Raw genomic sequence first — 26,532 nt, 5'->3', positions numbered from 1 at the left:
ATCCAATCAACCTCGGGGACCTGGCCCCGGCCTTTGCGCTCTGGACTGGAAGTGTTCTCTCACTTTCTCAACCTGCTTCCCACCGTCCTTCTATTCTCCTTCGTTCCGATCTGTTCTATCTCTCTTATGTAATTTGTAGTCTCCAGTCTACATCTCCTTCCTTCTGTTCCTTTCCCGTGCCAGCTGGCTCAGGTCACTGAGGCAGCTGCAGCACTCCTTCCTCCATCCCTCTTCCAGGGATCCTCACTCCTGTCTGAGTGACTTCCTTTCTCTCTCACCCTCTGTCAGACTGACCTTCTTCTCTGGGACTCACCCCAGACTGACCTGAAATCCTACACCTTCCCTCTCTTTTATATCTAACTCCACCCGCCTCCCCAGCACCTCTCATGTTACGAAGCCAGGGACCACAAAAGGCACTCTATGACCTTTCCAGCATAAAGCATGGACGGGTCCCTGTTGAACTATCCTGTGTGTGGGGTGCAGGTGTTGGAATGTGAAAGGGAGTTCCCACCCTACCTGGATGGTGGGATACCACACCTTAGGAGAAGGTGCAGTACCTCTGTGGCGACTGAAGCCTCAGGGGTGCCACATACCCCCCCGTTAAACACAGCACGTCCACGGGCTGCAAGACAACAAAAGTACAATACAGAAACACACAAATTTTAAATGCTGTTTAACAATACTTATCTAATCTTCCTAATGTAGGAGGCACATTTCTTAAACGTTACAAACAGGCTAACTTCCTATCTTAGTATCAAAAATTTCTTTAAGTGCAATTCCTAGTTCAAAGTGCAATTATTCTTTCTCTCTCTTTTTACTGGACGCAAGACACTGACCATCTGTACTTGGCCTGTCACCTGTCACTTTCAATTCTTCATTCTTTATTTAATTCTCACATTCTATCTCAAAACTTTTCTAATTTTCTGTGTCAAACATGCTATAAAAGACATTTACTTTTCATAAGACACAACATCATAAAACATTCAAAGGTTCTTGCAAAGTGCTGAACACCGCTCCCAGCCGGGATTTCTTGCAGTGTCCCTTGAGGTAGACATCATTCTTCGAAAAGTGTCCATTCAAAAACATCATCTTCGCAAAGTGTCTTTGTGTAACCATTATCTTCACAAAAGGGTCCTATATGTAAAACCAAGAAAGGGCACCTAAAGAGGTGCAACTATTTACTATAAAAGTTTTGGATCATACAGCGTTCAAGATCGCCTCAGTTCTAAATGTAGAAAAAACGCTGCCAATAAAAAGCAGGGCAACAAAAGGGCTACTGGAAAAACATGATAGCAAAAACAACAAAGCACAACTGGTGCAAACAAACCCTCCTGGGTGACGAGATTGGAAAGTTTAGGTTACTAGTGCTGGTCCCCTCCTGGGGTTGGTATCCCGGTCACAGACCAGATCTAGGACGACCTGGCCAGCCGCTGCAACGGTGGTACACCCCAGGGCCTTCCCAGGTGTCGGGACATCGGATGTACCTGGGGCCTCCTGGTGGTGTGATCTCTGCTCCGGTGCAGCGGCGGCAGTCACCGCAGATGTAGGCCCCTCCTGGGCGTGCGGCCTGCTCAGTCTCCATAAGGCCCCTGCCTCAGTCGCAGACGGCACATCAGCTGGGCGATTTCGTCCTCCAGCTGCTGGCGGTTCATCTCTGTGATCGGGTCGGAGCCGTCAGCCATGGTGCTGGGGAGATCCGTTTCCCTACACTCCGCAGGCCTCCTTCCCTCACTCTCCAAAATGGCGTTCTCGCGTTCTTCTTCCTGCCTTGGCCCCTTTCCCGCCACTGGCTTCTTCTGCCCCTCCTTCCGGGGGCGGCGTCTTCTTACAGCGCCTCCATACCAAGCCAGTATACCAATCCCTCGGGGGTGGGCCATGCATCTGTCACATAGTAATTCAGGCAGGGAAGGCCCAGTACTCTTCACGGTCTTTTCTTAGGATCTCCCATCTCTTCACGCCCTTCTTCTCCGCGCCAACAGCCATTTTTGAGATTCATGTCACAGTCTATTAAATTTGGTCTTTTGCACATTTTCAAAAGTTGTAAATCCAAGGCACCCACAACCCGATGGCATCGGGTCTCGTCATCCTGTTCTTGATGCCAAAATTGGGTCGCCCCCTCACACCCAGTGCAGCGGGGTACTCGGTACCGGGCCGGTGTCAGGGCGATGTGTTACAGCAGCGGTGACCCGGTCCGTGGCCCTGGGCGCCCAGTATCATTGGCGGTGATGTTAATGGTGTAATAGTTTATTTGGATAGTTCGTGACGCCACCCGTGGTGTTTGGCAAATAAGGTGTTGAGCCAAAGCTGCATGCAGATCCACTGGGACAGATGGTGTGGTGCAGCAAAGATGGTGTAGCTCCCCACAGGTGGAGCTGTAGTCCCAGGGCAGTGTAGGTGCAATGGATGAGGAGAGGTGCAGAATGATATAGAGGCTGGTACCCAGGTGTAGCGGTGCTGGAATAACTGGAGGACACCAGAGTATGCGGTTCCAAAGCTTTACTCACTGTTTGCAGTTCACACAAATGCCTGCCTCCGCACTGTGTTCTTCAGGTCAGGGCCCCAGCCAACCTCCAGGCAGGATAGGATTCTCCCCTCCACACTCCGCCAATATGTACCTTACTGAACGATTCCTCCAATATGCCTTTAGGTGCGAAGCACTCCAGTACTGTTACCCTGGAATGCCTCTCTCTAGGTGTTCCTAGTCTCTACTTGTATGACAGATAGCTGTAGCCTGCTTCGGGGACTCCTCTCTGCGTCCTGGCTCACTATCCAGTTGCTGTTGTGTCCCAAGTCTATGATGGGAGTAAGGCGTTAGTGGCTCACTACTCCTCCGGTGTCTGTTGCCGGACATAAAGATCCAATCAACCTCGGGGACCGGGCCCCGGCCTTTGCGCTCTGGACTGGAAGGGTTCTCTCTCTTTCTCAACCTGCTTCCCATCGTCCATCTATTCTCCTTCATTCCGATCTGTTCTTTCTCTCTTATGGAATTTGTAGTCTCTAGTCTACATCTCCTTCCTTCTGTTCCTTTTCCGTGCCAGCTGGCTCAGGTCACTGAGGCAGCTGCAGCACTCCTTCCTCCATCCCTCTTCCAGGGATCCTCACTCCTGTCTGAGTGACTTCCTTTCTTTCTCACCCTCTGTCAGACTGACCTTCTTCTCTGGGACTCACCCCAGACTGACCTGAAATCCTACACCTTCCCTCTCTTTTATATCTAACTCCACCCGCCTCCCCAGCACCTCTCGTGTTACGAAGCCAGGGACCACAAAAGGCACTCTATGACCTTTCCATCATAAAGCATGGATGGGTCCCTGCTGAACTATCCTGTGTGTGGGGTGCAGGTGTTGGAATGTGAAAGGGAGTTCCCACCCTACCTGGATGGCGGGATGCCACACCTTAGGAGAAGGTGCAGTACCTCTGTGGCGACTGAAGCCTCAGCGCGCCACATAGTGCTCCTAGTCTACCAGGAAGTGGAGCTACTGGTCTATAGAGAGGTGGTGCTGATAATCTGTGGGGAAATGGAGCTCCAAGTATAATGAGAGCTTGTAGTTTTAGTGTATGGGTAAGTAATATTCCTAAACAAAGAAGAGATGTTGCTCCTTGTCTATCGGGAAGAGGAGCTCCTAGTCTATAGAGAAATAGAGCCCCTGATTTATGGAGAGGTGGTGGTCCTAGTCTATGGAGAAGTGGAGCTCCTACTATATAGAGAGGTGGTGCTTGTTGTGTACAAGAAAGTGGTGATCCTAGTCTACTGAGAAGTGAAATCCCTGGTATATGTGGAGGTTGTTCTCCTAGTGTACAGGGAATTGGAACTCCTAAACTAAGGAGAGATGTTGCTCCTTGTCTATGGGGAAGAGGAGCTGCTAGTCTATGGAGAAGTATATGGAGCTCCTAGCACATAAAGAGGTGGTGCTTACTGTGTACAAAAAAGTGGTGTTCGTAGTCTACTGAGAAGTGGAGCTCCTGGTCTATGTAGAGATTGTTCTCCTAGCGTACAGGTAAGTGGAACTCCTAAACTAAGGAGAGGTGTTGCTCCAAATATAGAGACTTAATGTATTAGGAAGCGAAGGTAATAGTTTATAGAGAAACAGTTTAGTCTATACAGAATTGAAACTTTTAGTTATTGGTCTACCTTTTAGGAAAGCAAGACCTTCTGTTTGTTGTGTCCCCGCATGAGGCGAATGAAGATGTGGCTGGTGAATAAAGGCTGGGAGAGATTCCTATCTTCGTTTCCTTAATGCAGGGCAGACAGGACCATGTTGCTGTTCAGCGTCCGGAGAGCTGATACACACCAGGGATTGTGAAGTCCAGACTTTTTTTTATGGAAATCTGGACATACAGCGTATGATTGGTAATGCAGTACTTCTCCAGACATGCAGAGTGTTAACAAAGTGATACAGCAAAGTGTGAGCAAAGTGGTCGAAAAACTGATGCCTTTCACAGCTCGGTACAAGCATGTCTCTCCCAGGTGAAAGTGAAACTAAGAATGGCTGAAAAGAGGAAGAGAAGGCTTGACCTCTGAACCAGAATTGAAAGGCATGTACAAGAATTAATTAGCTGCAGGCTGCCATACAGAAAAAAGACCAGCAGGTGACAGCAGAGCAAATGCAAGACAATTATACAAACCATATAAGCATAACTTAGACGGAACAGCACACTGTTTTATGTGGAAATAGTCTGTGGAGCAGTGGAACTCCATGCCTACAGGGAAGTAAATGGGTCGCCCTCCCAGGGAAGTGGGGTACTCGGTACCTCGCCGGTGTCAGCGGGATGTGTCACAGCAGTGGTGACCCGGTCCGTGGCCCTTGGCGCCCAAGTAATGGGGGAATTGAAATGGTGGAATGAATAGTTTGTGACGCCACCCGTGGTGTTCGGCAAGTGAGATGTTAAGCCGACGCTGCATGCAGTTCCTCTGGGACTGATGGTCTGGTGCAGCCAAGATGTAAAAGCTCCCCACAGGTGAAGCTGTAGTCCCAGGGCAGTGTAGATGTGGTTGGCACGGGGATGTAGCAGTGTCGGAAGGGTAGGAAGCAGACAAAGACACAGCGGGGTGCAATTTCTGTACCTTTACTTGATAAATGCAGTCCAGGGTCCTGATTACAGATGGCACTGGAGCAGGCTAGCCTGGAAGCAGCTCAGGGATTCTCTCTCTGCAGACGGGCTGTGCAGTCTACTTCTTAGTGCTTATTTGAGTGAAGTACTCCTAGTACTGAGTTACACTGAAGTTCTTCCTACTTCTCTTATTGTCTCTTAGAACTACCTTGTATGGCAGACAGCTGTAGCCGTATTCCTCCCTTGGCTCACTCCGTGCTGTTGTGCCTCCAGGTCTTAGATGGGGATAGGGCATTTACAGACTCCTACTCCTCTGGTGTCTGTTGCAGGACCTTCAGTATCCGTACAACCGTGGAGACCAGGCTCCAGTTCATGCGCTCTCACTGTGAGGGAACTCTCCTTCCTCAGCTCAACCTCCAGCTTCACTCCACACGTCTGCACACGCGGACCTCCTCACACTAACTGACAACTCCTTCCTCTTGGCCCTCAGAGAGCACTCCTCCCCTCAATTCCGGTTCAGAGTCCCCCCTGCTGGCCTGGAGTGGAACTGTGTTGCATGTATAGGTTAACTGCGAGAGAGACCCTTCACTGCTTCCAAGCCTGGCATTACCCTCTCTGGAGGAAGGCAAAGCCACTGTGGCGGCCATACTCCTGGGGGCGCCACATAAAGCTCCAAGTTTATTGAACCATTATGCTTAGTCTAAGGGGAAGGGGGTCTTTTTTGTCCATAAGCTATAGTTTCTTGACTTTTTGGGAAGTGGAGCTCCTGGTGTATAAAAAGTATTGTAATCTTTTAGGAGGATGGTTCATATATGAGGGAAGACCCCAGTGTTTTTCAAATTGCTTCTATTTCTTGAGTATATACTTATATATTAATTTTATAATTGATGGGCATGAATATAGCAAGAGTTGGGGGATGTCCTGTGACTATTAAACTGTGATTTATGATTTACTATTTTCATTTTCTCTGCAGCTTCACAATAAATGTGCTTCACATCTTAAACCTGAATGTGACTGCGGACCCCTGAAGGATCACATCTTAGCACCCACCACCATCTGTCCTGTCGTGTTGGTGAGTTTTTCCCCTGTTTTGCTTCAGATCTTGGTAGAAGTTTCTCTAATATACTGCTTTCCCATTAAGACGACAATGAAGTCTCATCAGGAGAGGCAATAATGGAGCCTGAGTCAGGTTTTATGACTTGTATAGTACTTACCAGAAGCGGTACAGCAGGTCACTTCTACATTTTACGTCTTTTAAAGATCCAACTTCCCAGAAGGATGAAGGTTTTCTTATGGTCAGTTCTGGATGTACAGTGAGTATCTGCAATGCAGAGGTTACTGTGAATGATGACACCGAGCGCAGCAAAAAGATATAGACGAAGCTCCGAAAAAACGGAACAAGTCACTGCCCAGTATAAAATATAGGACCATAGTCAGTCTATTATCGATCATTTCATCTATCTAGTATCTATTATCTGTCTATTATCTATCTATGTATCTACCATCTACCATCTATGTATTATATGTCTTATCTATTATATATCTTTCCATCTATTATCTATCTATGAACTATCTATTGTATATCTATAGACCTCTCTCTATTATCTATCTATGATCAATCTGTTAAATATCTATGTATTATCTATCATCATTTATCTATCTATTAACTATATATCTATTATCTATCTATCTATTATTATCTGTCTATTATCTGTCTATCAATTATCTATCTTTCTTTCATCTATCTATGATCTATCTTTTATCTATCTATCTATAATCTATGTATTATCTATCTATTATGTATCTATTATCTATCTAAATTTCATCTATCTACTATCTATTATCTATTTATTAGCAAGCTATGTTTATCTATCTCTATTATCTAGTTATCTATCATCTATCTGTTATCTATCTATTTATTATACAGTGGGGATAAAAAGTCTTTAGTCCGCCACCAATTGTGCAAGTTCTCCCACATAAAAAGATGAGAGCGGCCTGTAATTGACATCATAGGTAGACCACAACTATGAGAGTCACAATGAGAAAACAAATCCAGAAAATCATCTTGTCTGATTTGTTAAGATTTATTTTGCAAATTATGGTGGAAAATAAGTATTTGGTCATTAACAAAAATTCATCTCAATATTTTGTTATATGTCCCTTGTTGGCAATGACAGAGGTCAAACGTTTTCTGTAAGTCTTCACCAGGTTGGCACACACTGTTGGTGGTATGTTGGCCCATTCCTCCATGCAGATCTCCTCTAGAGCAGTGAGGTTTTAGAGGTGTCACTGGGCAACACGGACTTTCAAATCGCTCCAAAGGTTTCCTATGGGGTTGAGCTCTGGAGACTGGCTAGGCCACTCCAGGACCTTCATATGCTTCTTACGAAACCACTCCTTCATTGCCCTGGGGATGTGCTTGGGATCATTATCATGCTGAAAGAGCCATCAATGTTTCATCTTCAGTGCCCTTGCTGATGAAATGAGGTTTGCACTCAAAATCTCACGATACATGGCCCCATTCATTCTTTCATGTATGCAGATCAGTCGTTCTGGTCCCTTTGCAGAGAAACAGCCCCAAAGCATGATGTTGCCACCCCCATGCTTCACAGTAGGTATGGTGTTCTTTGGATGCAACTCAGCATTCTGTCTCCTCCAAACATGACAAGTTTTGTTTCTACCAAACAGTTCTACTTTGGTTTCATCAGACCATATGACATTCTCCCAATACTCTTCTGGATAATCCAAATGCTCTCTAGCAAACATCAGATGGGCCCAGACATGTACAGGCTTAAGCAGGGGGACATGTCTGGTACTGCAGGATCTGAGTCCCTGGCGGCGTAGTGTGTTACTGATGGTAGCCTTTGTTACGGTGGTCCCAGCTCTATGCAGGTCATTCACTAGGTCCCCCCGTGTGGTTTTGGGATGTTTGCTCACCGTTCTTGTGATCATTTTGACCCCACGAGGTGAGATCTTCCATGGAGCCCCAGAACAAGGCAGATTATCTGTGGTCTTGTGTGTCTTCCATTTTCTTATTATTGCTCCCACAGTTGATTTCATCACACCAAGCTGCTTGCCTATTGCAGATTCAGTCTTCCCAGCCTGGTGCAGGGCTACAATTTTGTTTCTGGTGTCCTTCCACAGCTCTTTGGTCTTCACCATAGTGGAGTTTGGAGTCAGACTGTTTGAGGGTGTGCACAGGTGTCTTTTTATACTGATAACAAGTTTAAACAGGTGCCATTACTACAGGTAATGAGTGGAGGAAAGAGGAGACTCTTAAAGAAGAAGTTACAGGTCTGTGAGAGCCAGAAATCTTCCATGTTTTTACGTAACCAAATACTTATTCTTATTTACAGCACCATGGAATCAATGTTGCTATATAAATAAATAATAATAATTTTCCACCATAATTTGCAAAATAAATCTTCCCAAATCAGACAAGGTGATTTTCTGGATTTGTTTTCTCGTTGTGTCTCTCATAGTTGTGGTCACCTATGATGTCAATTACAGGCCGCTCTCATCTTTCTAAGTGGGAGAACTCGCACAATTGGGGGCTGACTAAAGACTTTTGTTCCCCACTGTATACTTATTTATCTAATATCTATCTTTCCATTATCTATCTATGATATCTATCTATGATCTATCTATTATCTATATATTACCGTATTTTGCGGATTATAAGATGCACCAGATTATAAGATGCACCCCAAATTTTGAGGCGAAAAATAGTAAAGAAAACTTTTTTTAATAAAATGGTGAGGCAAGAGTGGAGCGTTGCTGCAGGCCGCAGGCTGGGATGAGGGGGTGTTCAGATGTGCGGCGTGCCGCTGCGGGTGTTCGGTGCTTTGGGGGCTCTGCTGACATTTTGTGAAAGCCCAGAGCCCCCTGCAGTTATATGGTTTCCTATGCAGTGAACTCCAGGAAAATGGCTGCCGGCGCGTTGCATGCGCAGTTGAAGTTCTCCATCTGCACATGCGCCGCCCCCGGCAGCCATTTTCCCGGAGTTCACCGCATAGAGAAAAATGTAACTGCGGGGGGCTCTGGGCTTTCACAAGATGTCAGCAGAGCACCCGCAGCACCGAACACCCGCAGCGGCACGCCGCACATTCGATCACCCCCTCATCCCAGCCTGCGGCCTGCAGCAACGCTTCACTCTTTCCTCCTCTGGCAGCGACCCTGGGACCCTGCTCCACTGCGACCGGTGAGGTATAGCTGCATTATAAGACGCACCCCCATTTTCCCCCCAAATTTTGGGGAAAAAAATGTGTTTTATATGCCGAAAAATACGGTATCTATCTATTATCTATGTATCTAATATCTATCTGTCTATCAATTATCTGTCTATTATCTATCTATCATCTATATATATATTATCTATCTATCTATCTATTATGTGTCATCTATATATTATTTATTATCCATCTATTATCTATATGTTATCTATCTCTATCTATCATCTATTTTCTGTCTATCTCTTATGTATCTCTATTATCTATCTAAATTTCATCTATCCATTATCAATCTATCTATTTATCTATCTATCTCTATCCTATATCTATCATATATCTATTATCTATCCTTCTATCCTCTTTTACTTATAAATGATCTGTCTATCAATATCGTTTCTGGTATTTTATCGTCTCTTTCCAGTCTTCCTTCTCGTGTATTCCGGATACATGCCCCGTAATTTGGGGACTGGTACTAGCAGAGCCGATTGCTGTCTCTTGGCAGATACATCCCTGTACTCTTATCTATCTATGTATCCACAGAGACGTATATAACTATAGATGTCACATGTCGCAGCCATCTTGCCTCCTCGAGTTATCACAGCACCCGGTGACGCCCCTGCGACGCACTCAGCTCTGCTACATCAGTAATGATATAAATGTCATTCTCCTTCATGCGCAGTAATTGGTGATTTCGTACATGGTGCTCTGCTTTCCATAAAGGCACAAACAACAGATCGATACGTGACTGTTCTGTAACTTTGCGTCGGAGATCTGGCACGGATAAGGTTGTGCGCTGCATGTATGTGGCGGCCATGCTTCTAATCACCGACGGGTAAAGCTCTGGTTTTACTTAATTCAGTTTCAGTATTTATTGAAAAATCCAATAGAAATCAGTCTGACGAAGTCTGAGACGATGACATCCCCTCCTCTGCTGTCAGCGGGGGCGCGTGTCGGGGGTCTCGGCAGTGAAGTCATGGGGCGGCTTGATTCAATAACGCCGTATGTGACACGCGGAGCTTTGCGTTTCTGGATTTCATTGTGTCCTCGTCTTCAGGAGGAAGTCATTGCGAGCCCTAAATCGTATTAGTTTTCTAAATGTTTCTTTTTTTTTCCTAAGCAACAACAGACATATTCTGGGACTCTGCTACCAAGTAATTAACGAGACAGACGACCATTGCAGGACGCTGTGGCTTCTGTCAGGAGCAGGAGACGACGGCTTCATTTTACATGGCTGTCTTGGTATATTAGTGCCCAGCACCAAGATTGGCTTTTGGGTTCCCCCTTTTATTTTATTTTATTTTTTTACATTTTATTGTAGAGATGAGCGAATGAAATTCACCGGATTCACGAAATATTTTAAAAAAAAATGTAATGGATTCACTGCAAAGTCCCCAATTGCCATAAAACCCAATTCCATGTTCATCACTCACTAATCTCTGTTGTGCTGTTACTCACTATCCTGACAGTTTCTTCAGTATTTTATGACTTTCTATCTCTGTGTCTGAGCAGTGAGCTGCGACGTCCTCTCACTATCCAGATTCGCCCTGGTTTGGCTGCTGCATTCCCTGCCTCGGCTTTTTTACTGGCAATGATAATTCATCCTGATTGGCTTTATTATACCATGTGAGATCTGAGAGGCATTTATCAGGAAGCCCACCAGGCCGTGTCTGAGAAGACAAGATTTTTCTATGGCCGATGCAATACGTTAAAGGGAATCTGTCACCAAATCTGAGAGCAGCATGATGTAAAGACAAGAGTTTTTGATTCCAGTGACGTGTCACTTACTGGGCTGCTTGTTGTAGTTTTGATCAAATATATTATATTCATGAGCTCCGTATAACCCCATCCTCACTACTGACTGGCCGCTTTCTACTGTGTACACTGTGCATAGGCAGAAAGCTGCCAATCGGTGGTGTGGGTAGGGCGAGCTCAGCATTTAATGAACTGGTAGATCTGCAAGAGATAAAGAAAAATGTTATAAAAACTGCAGCAAGTGGCCTAGTAAGTGATAAATTGCTGGAATCCTACCCATCTTCCTCTACATCATGCATGATGGGGTAGAAAAAATCCTGGCAACAGATTTCGTTTAAATAGTAGCAGCATTTTGAGGCAATTTGTGCAAATTGTTTTAATTCAAAAATTTGATTTGCATTGAATCCATCTGTGACTGTGGCTTTTTTTAATGCAGTCTGTAATAGTTTCCAGCCGTCCTGTGGGCTGTTATGTGGTGGTCTTCCTTACTTTCCAAGATTACTTTTGGCAAAATAGAGACATTAAGCCCCAACCCCCCCAAACTGGATGAAGCCTTCTACTTTGAGCAGTATTTACATAAACCACCAGCAATTACAGTCAGCGACGTCCTGAATTGCTTCCATAAAAATAAGCCCATTACTCACTGCAAAAAAACCAAAGAGACTTGTGCAAAATAGCTCAAAGGATACTAAGGAAAAGATATGGTAGTCGCTTTACACTTTGACCAATGTCCTGAAGAAGAATTTTCCCTGCAGCACAGTGCGCTACAGCATCCGGCCAGTTGAAGAGCAGTGCCTACAAGCTCACTAGAAAAGAGCTTGTAAGCACTGGACATATTTGGCCACCACATCTTCACAGGAACAACGAGCTGAAAACACATGAAAAGTCTTAATATCTCAAAAATGGCTGTAAATTTTAATGAACAATAAATTGCGAAGCTGGGTATTATCTCATAGTACCCATCTATGAAGATGGGAATAACACTTTAACCCCTTTAAGACGTCCAACTCACGTGTATGTTGCCAGTCGGATTTGAAAGTATGGAGCAGAAGCAGAGACTACACCACTTCCAGTAGGAGGTGGCTTTCTGACAGTTGTGTTAACAGCACATTACCAGAGGCCTCCTGCAACGCGATCGCAGGGAGCTGATGGATTGTTATGATGGTTAAGGGTCTGCTAAGAGTCCTTACACTTGCAATTTTAGTATTCCGGTGATGACTGGCGACAGGAGGCTTTGTAGTACGTGTGCCGACTGGGGGGTGGTCCCTTTCGGCAGTGAGACAGACTGACGGCAGAAGCAGAAGCACGTTCAATCAGGTCCACTTTATTGGGTAACTTCTTGGACATCCACAGCAATGTGATGCTTCTGCACCTTGGCCCGGGTACCTGTCACCTCCTCCTACTCCGGTTGGCGATGACCCTCTGGGTTCTTTCACCGTGGCTGCCGTTAGGCCCACGGCCACAGCGCTTTCCCCGGTCGAGTCTTCCCACTGCGACACTTACTGCCCCTTCAGTGTCCAACCGTCCAGTACCCCAGGCATCCGTTAGTCAACGTCCTTTGGTCTGCAGGTGTCCTGTCAGGGTCATCCCCCAACTATCTGTCTCTCTCTCCTTTGTATCTCCCTGAGCTCTTTCTTCCTCCGTCTTCTCCTGAGCTCGTCTCTCCTCAGTCTCTTCCTGGGTGTTCTCCCTGACCCCAGAACTCTCTTTCCTTTTATCCCCTTTCTTGGGAATTCCCCTCCTCAGTCCCGTAACTATGCCCACCATGACTCTGCATATCCTAGCTTTAGCGGCTGTTAGGTCCCTTTACTCACTATCCTACGTCTCCATCTAGTGGCCAAAACCCGGTACTACACCGTCTCTTACTAATTATAGTTGTTCCCTTAGACATGTATACAAATTCTCATTAAACAGTGTACACAACATATTTTACATGTTCCTTCTTCATCAGACCGGTCCACATGTCAGTCCACCCTCCTACAGCTTCATAGGTGATGGCCTGGCCCTGAGCAGTGGAGACTTCGATGCAGTGATGGAGCCTCGTCCTGCAGAACAATTCTGGTTTTCTTGAAAGCCGCAGACTTTTTACTGCTCCGATGCTGGAAGAAAGTGTCTTCTCAACAATGGCAGGAGATTTGGGAGGTGATTGTGATCCATCTTCAACTCTAAAAGGTCCAACAAGCTCCTGTGCACAAACTGCAGCTCATAGCAGAGCTCACCTTCACCTGAGGGGACGTGGAGGTCTGTGTCCATTACTGATTCAGTCATGGCTCGTCCATCTGCTCCGTCCAGAGTTACTCTCAGCTCAGTCCATAAAACTTGTGAACAAGCTGTCTTCAAATATCTCTTGGTCCAGTCTTATTGTTTCCACTTCTAAGTCTTGATCAGCGGTGTTTGGGCTCAGCCTCCTCACCTCGGCAGTGTCTTTAAGCACTGAACACATTATCAGGTTCACTGTTGTCGTATGATGGAAGGGTTCACTACTGATGGAGACTCGAGTTCTCGTACGCCAGTGATAGTACTTTATGACTGTTAGAATCAGATACAAGGTCTCCCGGTTGATGTTACTTACGGTAGATGGTACACCATAGATGATATCTGAGTATTTTAGGAACTGCAGTCTTGGAACTTTTAACTTGCAGGATATTTCTTCCCAGATTTTCCTCCCGCCCCAGCACTCTGTTATAAAATGTGTCATTGTCTTTTCCTGCTGACAACCCAGAGGACACATTTGATCTGACACACTAAGATACTTCAGATTACCTCAAGCATAAAGATTCCCATGTAACAAAAGCCAGGTGATGTAAAAAAAACTTAGCTGGGAGCCTCGCTTCATGGAGAAACCTCAGACTTTCCTTCAAGGTGGTAGTTGTGCAGTCTCTCAGTGCTGGCTGTACCCAAAAGAAAGTCCGGCATATCCTCACATACAGGTCCTTCCTGGTCTTATTCTCTATAAAACACTTCTCTGCTCCCCATTTCTTCAGACACCTGAGACCGTACTCCAGATACTGGGGGAGATAGTCACCTGTCCATCTCCTCCTCTTGAGACTGCCACCTCACACCAAAGACTCTGCAGAAGGCAATATCCAATCCCTGACACTATTTACCACAGGGAACTAGATTCCAAGTTACCAAAATTAACTTTCAGAAACATGGAGTTAAAGAAGACCCTTGGATTCAGCATATCTAACCCATCCCTTCTCCGCTGCAGGTAAGTAATTCCTCTTTTCACTGGGTTCAACCTATTCCCCCACAAGAGCTGGAAGAACAGGCTGAGGAGCCTTGTTAAGAAAAAACCTGGCAAAGGAAAAATGACAGAGACATACAAGAAGACAGGAACCAGGTAAGTCTTCAACATTGTGACCCTTTCTCTGTAGGTCAGCCTCCAGTTCTTCCATCGCTGAACCTTTGCATTTCCGGTTTATAATTTCTCCTCCCAATTTAGCATGGCATTATAATCCCTCCCAAATTTAACCCCTAGAATCTTAATATGGGTGAAACCTTTGGCAAACTGTGGCAGGTCAAATCCTGGATCTGAATCCAATGTCCACAGAGCTTGACTCTTCTCAAGATTGACCAGAGACTTAAAGGCCTCTGAGTAACTTCTGATGGCCGCCGATAATATCTGCACCTCATGAGTATTAGATATCACCAAAGTCAAATCATCCACGTAGGCGACAACATTTAGAGGCAGGCAGTGTGGGACCGGCACCCCCTGAAAGTTACACTCCTGCAGTGGCCTCAAAAACGGGTCAATAGAAAAACTGTACTGGAGTGGACTTAGTGGGCAGCCCTGTCACACCCCTGCCTCAACTCCAAACATATCACCCTGCCAACCATTAGTCAGAGGATAGCTCACTGCGTTCCTATACAAAGTCTTCAGCCAATCCACAAATTGTCCCGGAATTCCGTACTTTGACAAAGTGGCCCACAGATAATCATAATCAACCCTGTCAAAGGCTTTAGCCTGGACCAGACTAACAACATATCTACCACCCCGCAGAGCTTTACATCTCTCAAACATCTCTCGTATCGAGATGACTGCTCCAGAGATGTTCCGCCCTTTTACTGTGCCAAACTGAGAGCCTACCAACAGTGCCGGGGACAAACAGACTAACCTAGAAAACAGGATATTTGCCAAAATCCTCCAGTCAACATTAAAGAGGTCAAATGGCCTCCAGTTCTTGATGTCACTCGGCTCTTTACCTTTAGACAGCAGAATTAACGGGGACACTCTCATGGATAGAAGCATCGGGTGATTTTTGTAGACAATTTCTATACACATCCACAAGAATTGGAGCCAGGATGTCTCTGAATTTCTTCTAGAATTCTGCTGTTATACCATCTGGACCTGGTGCCTTCTTCAGATGCAGCTTATCAATGACCTCCTTAACTTCCTCCACTGTCAATTCTGCTGTCAAAGGAGAAAAGTCCAGATCATTAGTATCAGGCATTGGAGTTGCCTCCAAAAATTGAGTCATCTTGTCTTTATCCAAAACTTTCCTCTGAAACAAGTCAGTATAATAAGATCTCACGACCCCCAGGATGCCCTCTCGGGATTCCTGCAATACATCCTGAGAGTCAGTGAGACCCATGACCAATTTATTGGCAATTCTCAAAGGGATCAGGTGCCCCTAAGGTTCCATAATCCCGTTCAAGAACCAGGGAGGTATACCTTCTTGACTGATACTGCCTTATCTCAGATTTCAGCGGGCCAATCCTCTCTTTGTCATCCCCGCCCACCGAATAGAGTGACTCCAATTCCTTACGCAGTCTTAGGTACTGGCTGTACTTACTCCTCACCTTATTAACTGACAGTCTCTTTAATTGGGATCTGATATCATCCTTGACATCCACCAGTCAGCCATATTGTCATAGAATTCCACTCTCTGTAGCTGACCCTTAATCAAGGAAGTGGACACAACTCCGAACATGCATGTCATCCAGGAGGCTGGAATTTAGTTTCCACAACCCTCTACCTATGTCAGGACGGTTAGCGGTCCCCAGGCAGAAATACAAAGCAAGGTGGTGAGAGTAAGGGACGACCTTCTCCCTCATGGCACTGACAGCTTCAGTGGGACTCACAAAAGCCAAATCTATCCTACTGCTTCTGTTTGAACATGAATAGGTGAATTTTGGCTTCCGACCTCCCTGTGTGAAAACGTCAGTCAGTCCGGCCTGCAAAATGAGGCTATTTAAGACTTGGCCATCCCTGGTCACTGTCCTGCCTGAGGAACTGTCACCAGATGTCATTATGACATTAAAGTCACCTGTCATTACCACCGGGAGAGAGGTGAAGAGGTAAGGCTTGACATTATTGAACAGTTGGATCCTGTCAGTCAGTGTCTGTGGGCCATAGATATTAATAAGCCGGAGATGTCTACCATGAACTGTGACATCTAGGACCAGACACCTTCCCATAACCACCTCCGTCATCCTATGTACAGTCACATTGCTTGTGTTAAATAAGACAGCGACCCCAGTGCAAGGCTCCACAGCCAGTGACCAGAATGATGGACCAGACCTCCATTCTCTCTGAGCCTCTCTCATTAGCCCCTGAGTTGTCAGTCGTGTTTCCTGCAGGAAGATGACGTCTGCGTCCAGGTATCTAAGATGGTCATATACTGCATGTCTCGTTCTCCTCAGCTTAATGCTGTTCACATTAGTTGATGTAATTTTTAAAGAATACCCCGCCATAACAATACGTAAGAGGAGCAGAGAAGTAGAACCCATCATCATATTTCAGAATTGTTCTGTCCACCACCGGTCTCCATGTCTGATGCTACATTAGTGTCTATGGGTCAGGGCTTCCGCTTTGTTGGCGGATGGTCCTCTATATCCCTGTCACATTCTGCTTCTATTCTTTTCAGTTCTTGTTCAAAATTTCCATCTGACTCAAACAGAACTTCATATCTGTTAGACACGACCACCACACCAACACCGCTGCTGAGTTTTTTCCTGGCATTTTGGTCACTGTCGTATCGTTCCTCGGGGTTACGGGCGGATGTGTTTTTTTTCCCTCCTTTTAGTCTGCTTGATGTTACCATTATCAAGTAGTAATGGAGAAACCGATGCACAGACTTCCTGTTAATTCATTATTGAATATGGGGTTTTCACATGTCAATCACACGGACCAGAAATTGATGAAATTCTGATCCTGTCTGACTTGCAGTCCATTTGGGTTTTCATCTCACAGGTTCGAATTCTGCTGATTACGTCAAATGTAATGCTCGGGGACACACTGGTCGAGTGTTGTCTCCATGTCTCTAAACCGTACAGAAAAGGGTCCCTGGCAGGCCGTGTGTTGTTACCTCTTGTATATTCAACTGCAGACCACATATTTCATGTCAGGACCTGACAAAATAGAGATGAATGAGAGAGACTGGAGTAAGACGATGTACATGTTCATCCGGTAGCAGGAATGGCACATAAGAATACACACGTGGTCAAAATTGTTGGTACCCCTCATGTAGTTGTAGGGGGAGTGGAGAGACATGTGGACCTGTCTGATGGAAAAAGTGAATGTAAAATGTGCAGTGTACAATGTTTGATGGAAATTTGTATATATGTGTGAGGAAATAGCTAGAATTAGTGAGAGACGGTGTAGTACTGAGTTTTGGCCACTAGAGGGAGACACAGGGCAGTGAGAAAAGGATGCAACAGCAGCTGAAGCTAGGAAACACAGAGTCATGGTGGGCGGAGTTACGGGGAGGACTAAGAAGGGGAATTCCAAGGAAAGGGAATAAAAGGAGGGAGAGTCCCAGGGTTAGAGAGAGCTCAGGAGGAGACAGAGGAAAGAAGAGCTCAGGAAGAGACAGATGAGAGAGACGTACAGTCGGGGAGTGGCCCTGACAGCACAGCTGCAGTCAAAGGACGCCTGGGGTCTTGGACGGCTGGATACCGAAGGGGTAGTAAGTGTCGCAGCGGACAGACGGACTAGACCAGGGGAAGCGCTGTGGCCGTGGGGCTAATAGCAGCCACAGTGAAAGAACCTAGAGGGCCGTCGCAAACAGGAGAAGGAGGAGGTGACAGGTACCCAGGCCAGTGTGCAGGAGCTGTCGTATTGCTGCGGGTGTTGAAGAAGACACCCAATAAAGTAGACCTGATTGAATGTACTTCTGCATCTGGCTCCAGTCTGTTTCGCAGCCGAAAGGGACCACCCCCCAGTCGGCACACGTACTACATAGTGACAGAAAAACCCACAATGGTCACATAAATTACTTGAATCTTACAAAAGTAACAATAAATCAGAAATCTATGGAAATGAACAAATGAAAGTCAGACATTGCTGGTACCTCCTGAAGAAGGAGTCATATAGACTCTGAAACACGTAGAATAAACCACCATTAATTTTTCAACTATGTCTGGCTGTGGATTGGTTGGCAGCGCGGACATAATGCACAAATCCTCCTTTATAACAATCCAGTTATGGTCGCGTGTCGACCCGTGGATCTGCGGCAGCTGGCACATTACACGCTTTCATTATACCGCTACCAGGTGAGCAGCTTTTTGTTAATACAACACTTGCAAATCGTGAGTTAAGACCCTATCTGCGCTTTTCTTTTTCCTGTAAAGTTTTTAGTACTACTGCACAATTCAGAGGTATCCGCTGGATGGTTACATGTGGCAGCACATTTCTGAACGTATTTGTTGCACTGAGTGAGCAGGATACTATGAGGGCCTCCATCTTCTTGTGGGGCTGCGTGGGTTAAGGCGTGTCGCTTACGGCCAGCAATAACTATTCTCCACTTCCATTTAATTTGTGCCTCCCGCATCCAGTTGCACCTCTGCATCTTTGCGCTTCTTAACCCTTGCAGCATCTCCTCATCCTGGCCCACCTTCACTATGACCCTCAGGTCGGGGTACACCCTTCTTGTAGTAGTCGTCTCACTTGCCTGTGTCATTACTTCCGCTGCTTGATGCTTGGTAACTTCAGAACTTGCTACCTGAGTGTGATCTCCTCTCTTCTTCTCCGCACACAACACCCTTAATAAATGCTGTTCTGCCAACCAACACTTGTTCTTTCTCCTTTCAGTAATTCCAAGAACTCACTAACTAACAGCAGCTATGTCCCTATACTCTCTTAACCCTTCCCAACATGGGCTGACCTAATATTAAACCCTGTATGCAGGCTTATTCTGTGCTGCAGGCCTCAGAATAAGTAAAACAACATACACAAGTCAATGCATTATGTTACTGTGAGATCTTCAAGGGGCGGAGAGGGTGGTGTCAGCAGCTCCTGCACCAAGCACAATACTGGGAGTCGGATGGAGTGGTGTAAAGCCGCCACCATTACACTCTGGAGGAGAGGTGTTTTGTGCAGTGACGGATCGCACTTCTCTATCTGCGTCTGATGGAGGAGTCTGAGTTTGGTGATTCCAGGAGGACGTTACCCCCTGACGGCATTGTGCCCCCTGTACAGATGGTGTTGGAGGATAATACTATGGGCTGTTATCAGGGGGCGGCCTCGGACCCTCAGCTCCAGTGATGGGAAATCTTCATCTTCAGCACAAGACATTGTGGACACTTGTAGCTTCAGCTTTGTGGGAACATTTTTAGGCAAGACCCTTATCTGCCCCCCATGACTGTGCCCAGTGCACAAGCTCCATACAGACATGGAGGGGGAACATGAGCGGCCGCACAGAGCCCGGACCTCAGCTCTATCCAACACCGGAGATTATGAGCCCGGACCCCCAACATCAGGGACTGACCCCACAAATGATCTTCTGGATAAAGGGCCAAAAATCCCCACAAACGCCTCCAAAATCTTGTGGGGATCCTTCCTGTAAGAGCGAGAGCCGTTATATCTGCAGAGGAGTGACTCCATATTAATATCTATGGATGTATAATGGGAGGTCAGAAAAGCTCCTGGATGGGAATCTGGGGGGGGGGTGTACATACTTTTCTCCCTATAGTGTATTTTAGTTTGTCAATTTCCAGTAATCATCATGCAGTTTTTCTCTTTACCAGCAGATGGAGCTATGTTCCTATTTTTCAGCTCTCTCATCCTGGTAAAGATTTTTCAGTCCACATATAAAATGTTCTTATGACTTTAGATTGAGCCAAAAAAGTCAGTGATTTACTGTAATTCAACAATAAAGCGTCAACATATTCTATGAAGTCATTACTTTCATCACTAATTAATTGAAGATTTACATCGAATAATTACTAATGTTTAATTAGTGTTACCAAAGTCACAGGCAGCTAATTAAAGTTTATGCTCCATTTGTAATCACTTAGAACTTTTCCATTATATAATAATTTTTCCTACTAGTCACATGGTTTACAGGTAGCACAGTTTCATCGGGGCTTTGGGAGTAATCACAGGGCGGTCTCCAGAACTTCCAGCAATTGGTAGATTCTGTACAGTTCTATAAATGATTGTGTTAGAGCAGGGGCGGGGCCTAGTGGTGCTAAGCAGGGGCGGAGCCTAGTGGTGCTAAGCAGGGGTGGGGCTAGGTATAGGGCCACGTCTCGTCCTTCAGCAGAATATAGGAACCATTTATTCTGATCTGCTGACAGGAGATATCACCGTTCATACTGTAGATGAATGTGAATCTGTGGCAAAGGATCCACAGGTGGTAAAATCTGGGTATCTAAGTGGAAAAATAGCTATACCCACAATCCCAATGTAAAATTCACATTCATAGTACCCCGGTATTAGCAGCACCTCTAACAGTGCCCCTGTAATATTCTCATTCATAGTACCCTTATATTAGCACCATTTATATATACTAGCTTGGCCCGTGCAAAATTTTCACACAGTGGTCTTCGGGGGCGCAGGCAATTTCAGAAAAAGCAAGCTGGTGAAATGTAAATGTATTTCATGAGCTGATGAACACAGACAGGTATTTCTATATGTAGATTGGTAATACAATAAATTGTTTTGATAAGTAGAGGCCAAAAAATGTTTTCCGGGTTGAGGCGCCACCTGCAGGTCATTGTGTCTTTCTACAGGTTTATGAAAATGAATGTTTAAACTGTATTTAGTGATAAAATCGTGGATCTGTGGTTTGTTTGGCTGTTTTCTTGCTGAAGGGAGCAAGTTTACCTTTCAAATGGTGTATCGTGTGTGTGTGGGGTGAAGTAATAAGAAAGCAGTGCATGTTTACAAATGTGTTGGTAGTGTGTTTTGGGGTACTGTGGTGCCACCTGCAGGTCATTTTTCCTTACTGCAGGTAAATGAAGATTAATATTTAAACTGTATTTTGTGATCAAATCGTGGATGTGCGGTTTGTTTGGCTATTTCCTTGCTGAAGAGGGAAAGTTTACCTTTCAAATGATGTATCATTTGTGTGTGTGGGTGCAGTATGAACGGGCATACAAAGGAATCACCGAAAAACAGACATAATAGAATAGATTCTGGTAATGTTAATAATAGTAATAATAATGGTAATAGCATCATTTATATTACGCTTATGCCAGCATCTTTCACAATGCCTCATAATAGCACCACTGGTAATTTGATCTTTCTCCTGTTATAGCACCATTCGCGATACAGATCCTCTGTATAATTGCGCCATTGTAACAACACCATTGACAGTTCCCCTGTCTTAACACTATTCATAGTACCTGTGTATAAATATCATTCCTGTTAATCTGTGTATGACACCGTTGACATTGTCTCTGGAATAGCACCATCCAAAGTACCCCTGGAATAGCATTATTCACAGTACTCTAGTATTAGCACCATTCTCACTGCCCCTACAATATAACCATTTACAGGGCCCCTGTAACATCATAGGACTCATATGATCGCATAATGTTTAGTGCCTCGTATAAGTGATGAACAGCACACTTGTATAAACACCAGTTGTGGCATCATACCATTTCTGAAATAACACTATCCACAGTGCTCATAGCATCACCATTTGCAGTGCCCAAATATTACTGTGATTTGCAGTGCCAATTTACTGCTGCCGTTCAAAATGCACCTGTCATGGCATCATTTGCAGTGCCCATGTATTAGTGCCTCTTACAGTGATGAGGACAAGGAAGCTGATTCCTCTCTGTCATGCTGCTGGAATTATAATTGCAGACTTGTTGCTTTAGAAGGAGATTGGTGCTTGAAATCATGATCATTTTCTGCTAACGATGTTACTTCCATGGAAATAGTTGCAGTCATCATTGCTTTGGATCAAAGGGCTTTACAGGCAGGGACATTGCTGCTTGTAAGATTGCTCCTAAATCAACCATGTATCGTATCATCTGGAAATTCAAAGAGAGAGGTTCAATTGCTGTGAAGAAGGTTCCAGGGTGCCCAAGAAAGGGTTATCAGGTGTCAGGACCATCACTTAAGGGATCATCTATGGGATTGTATCCACACCAGCACAGAGTTGGCACTGGAATGGCAGCAGGCAGGAATGAGAGCATCTGCTCACACTGTGAGGCGAGGGCTTTGGACACTGGATTGATGTCAATTAGAGCAGCAAAGAAGCTACTTCTCTTCATGAAAAAAATCAAGGACAAACGGACATTTTGCAGGAAGTACATAGATTGGATTGCAGAGAACTGTGGTGACATGATTTTCTCTGATGAAGTCCTCTTTAATCTGTTTGGGACATCTGGAAGAATGATTGTCCAGAGAAAAGAAGCTGAGCGCTGCCATAAGTCCTGTGTCTGCCATCAGTAAAACGTCCTGAAACCATTGATGTGTGAGAGCTTCTCAGGAGTAATGTGGTGATGAACAATGGAGAACTAGCTCACAAGGCAAAAGCGAGAACTAAGTAGCTCGGTGAGCAAAACATTGAAATTTTAAGTCAATGGCCAGAAAACTCCCCAGATCCCATGTCCCATCAAAAAGTGGGTGGACAACAAAAAGCACAAAAATTGCAATAACCTTCAAGCTCTGATCAGACAAGATCCGACGGCGATCAGTCAGGATCTGCCCAGAAGCCGATATACATCTGCCGGGGTGAAGGGCAGAAGTCTGGAGAATAAGGGACAGAAGTGTGGGGAATAAGGGGCAGGAGTGTGTGGAATAAGGGGCAGGAGGGTGAGGAATATGGGGCAGGAGTGTGGGGAATAAGGGGCAGGTGTGTGGAGAATAAGGGACAGAAGTCTGGAGAATAAGGGGCAGGAGTCTGAAGAATAAGGAGCAGGAGTGTGGAGAATAAGGGGCAGGTGTCTCGAGAATAAGGGGCAAGAGTAGGGGGAACAAGGGGCAGGAGTGTGGAGAATAAGGGGCAGGAGTGTGGAGAATAAGGGGCAGGAGTGTGGAGAATAAGGGGCAGGAGTGTGGAAAATAGGGGGCAGGAGTGTGGAGAATAAGGGGCAGGTGTCTAGAGAAAAAGGGGAAGGAGTGTGGAGAGTAAGGAGCTGGAGTGTGGAGAATAAGGGGCAGGAGTGTGGAGGATAAGGGGCAGGAGTGTGGGGAATAAGGGGCAGAAATGTTGAGAATAAGGGGCAGGTGTCTAGAGAATAAGGGGAAGGAGTGTGGAGAATAAGGGGCAGGAGTGTGGAGAATAAGGGGCTGGAGTGTGGAGAATAAGGGGCTGGAGTGTGGAGAATAAGGGGCTGGAGTGTGGAGAATAAGGGGAAGGAGTGTGGAGAATAAGGGACAGGTGTCTAGAGAATAAGGGGAAGGAGTGTGGAGAATAAGGGGAAGGAGTGTGGAGAATAAGGGGCAGGAGTGTGGAGAATAAGGGACAGGAGTGTGGAGAATAAGGGGCAGGAGTGTGGAGAATAAGGGGCAGGTGTTTAGAGAATAAGGGGAAGGAGTGTGGAGAATAAGGAGCAGGAGTGTGGCGAATAAGGGGCAGGAGTGTGGAGGATAAGGGGCAGGAGTGTGGAGGATAAGGGGCAGGAGTGTGGAGAATAAGGGGCAGGAGTGTGGGGAATAAGGGGCAGGAGTGTGGGGAATAAGGGGCAGGAGTGTGGAGGATAAGGGGCAGGAGTGTGGAGGATAAGGGGCAGCAGTGTGGAGGATAAAGGGTAGGAGTGTGGAGAATAAGTGGCAGGAGTGTGGAGAATAAGGGGCAGGAGTGTGGAGAATAAGGGGCAGGAGTGTGGAGAATAAGGGGCAGGAGTGTGGAGAATAAGGGGCAGGAGTGTGGAGAATAAGGGGCAGGTGTCTAGAGAATAAGGGGAAGGAGTGTGGAGAATAAGGAGCAGGTGTCTAGAGAATAAGGGGAAGGAGTGTGGGGAATAAGGGGCAGGAGTGTGGAGGATAAGGGGCAGGAGTGTGGGGAATAAGGGGCAGGAGTGTGAAGGATAAGGGGAAGGAGTGTGAAGGATAAGGGGAAGGAGTGTGGAGAATAAGGGGAAGGAGTGTGGAGAGTAAGGAGCAGGACTGTGGGGAATAAGGGGCAACGCTGGGAATATTGAGGCATCACAGAAACTTCTCAATAAAAGTTTAATAAACTTATGAAATGCTGATAATTGGTCTTCAGTAATTAGTGACGTACCTGTCTAAAAGATCTAAAAAGATTGAAGTTGCAGTTTGAAAAGAGAAAAAGAAAGAGAAAAATAAAGAATGAATAAGAAAGAAAGAAAGAAAGAAAGAAAGAAAGATATGTCCCTATCTTTTAAAGATTTATATGAGGACTTTTATTGGAAGTTTGAAGATTAATATTTAGAATGAAATAAAAAGTTTTTGGCTGCATTCACTCTTTGTGATCATGTCACTGTTTCCAAAAATTATCAAAAAAAGGTATAAAATATATAGACAGCCTCGGAAGCCGCAGAGCTTGGTTACACTGTAACGTAGTAGCTTGTCGCTTAAATCAGGTTAATTTGTAAACTATTGGTTATCGAGCGTCTTGTAGAATCTGCCGCCCGCTGCTGCGGATCACTGTCAGGATTCGGCATTCTAGCTTCTTTTACCAGTCCGTTCCAACCCCTGTTCCCTCTTAGCTTTGACTATGGAAATGAGACTGTGCAGAACATTTACATCTGTAATCGGGTTTTCCATTGCATTTCTAAGCTTTTATATCTTTCATTTCCACATCACTCCGCTGAGAGTGAGCACTTGTTCTATGAGCTCACAACAACTCATTGTGCCCTGTGTGAGACCACAAGGCCCCATAGAAAAACTCAAAATGGACGACTCCCTACCCAGGAGTCATTTGTATATTTAACATTATTAAGGAGAATAACCAATTAATTAAAAAAAATATCAGTATAAGGGTTTTTTTTGTCTACAAAATATATCAATTTGAGTGCCTGCGACTGCCACTAGGTGGAGCTAACTATATGATTTACAGATCACAATGAGTTGCATAAAGCTGTATGTTGCTCCCCCTAGTGGTTCAAAATCAAAAACAGCCTCTTCTGGGCACAAAGTCATCACAGCAAATATACAGCTCATTCAGCAGCATATGTGTCAGTGCCCCTCACCCCAACAGATTAGTCCTTTCTCCCAGACTTCATATACAGAAGAGGCACTATTGCATCAGTCTCAGTAATCCCTTCAGCCTGAGCTCCAGCAGCTTCCAGCGCCAAACAGAAATGTTCAGCTCCGGGCACAGTTCACACTGAACAGGCTGCAGCTTCCACATGGTTCTCTGCCGCTCCAACACACAGATTGCTCAGATTTCCTAGCTCACCCATGCAGTCTTCATACAGGGAGAGACCCCTGACATGACTCTCCAAGCTATAACTCACATTTTGGCTGGTCACTCACCAGCAGCACACTCAACTTTGGTTAACATCCAGAAGACTTACACCTTTTGTGAACTCAGGCCTGGCTCTTAGTCAAAGCAGTAATTTATTGCCTCTTTTGGGAGAATTAAGTATTATATATTATATGTGCACTATATGGCAGTGATATGTTGGTGCTTTAAGGCTGTGTGCCCACGTTGCATTTTTTTAAGCGTTTTTGATGTGTTTTTCGGGGTCAAACCGCATCAAAAATGCTTAAAAGAAGCATCCCATTCATTTTAATGCATTTTGGCCTTTTTCGTGCCAATGGATGCGTTTTTTACTGCTAAGGAAACGCTTAGCGGTAAAAAACGCAGCATCTTCATTAATTTCTGCTTAGGTCTGCATTTTTGGCTATTTCCTATAGTCCAGAAGACGCGCGGAAAAAAAAGTATCAAAAATGCACGTTTTTTGCACAAAAAAACACGCAAAAACGTGCGTTTTCTGGGAAGGAGACCCCTTTCCTGAGCTGTAACAGGGTCTACCCAAGCTGGGGTACCTCTTTCAGTACCACCCCGTGTTTTCGGAGGTCCACTCTGCGTTGGCTGGAGTCTGAATGAATGACGCTGGCTGGAATTCCCTGTTTACATGGGCACATATAAAAGATCACTGCTTCTCCATGTATTTCCAGTCTGACAACACTTTACTCACAGGACACAGAATATATCACACAGATACAGAGGGCCAGCCAATAGAAAAGCGGGAGGCCAGACATACATTACAAAAGCCGCAGGTGGCCGGAGCCTGCCGATGTTTACTGTGGAAATTACAAAGGTGGGGGGAGGGCGGACAAAAGGAGAATATCATGTTCCCTCTGCCCAGGGGCGCAGCCTGTGGGCTGATGCATTAGGGACATGCATCT

At 45.4% G+C, this 26,532-nt stretch overlaps 1 protein-coding gene across 1 annotated transcript in view; it reads left to right on the top strand.

The window, feature by feature from the left end:
- Positions 1 to 26,532, top strand: part of DGKB (diacylglycerol kinase beta) — a 738,755-nt gene that overhangs the window by 287,585 nt on the left and 424,638 nt on the right. Inside the window, exon 13 of the mRNA XM_073582131.1 lies at positions 6,023 to 6,121. Within this exon, the coding sequence (XP_073438232.1) occupies positions 6,023 to 6,121 (99 nt within the window). The remainder of the gene's footprint in view (positions 1 to 6,022; positions 6,122 to 26,532) is intronic.

The sequence above is a fragment of the Dendrobates tinctorius genome, unplaced genomic scaffold (assembly GCF_039654945.1).
Source record: "Dendrobates tinctorius isolate UK_male_01 unplaced genomic scaffold, ASM3965494v1 ptg000070l, whole genome shotgun sequence".
Lineage (NCBI taxonomy): Eukaryota > Metazoa > Chordata > Amphibia > Anura > Dendrobatidae > Dendrobates > Dendrobates tinctorius.
The sequence above is the reverse complement of the archived record's forward strand: the minus strand, read 5'-3'. Positions and strand labels throughout refer to the sequence as shown.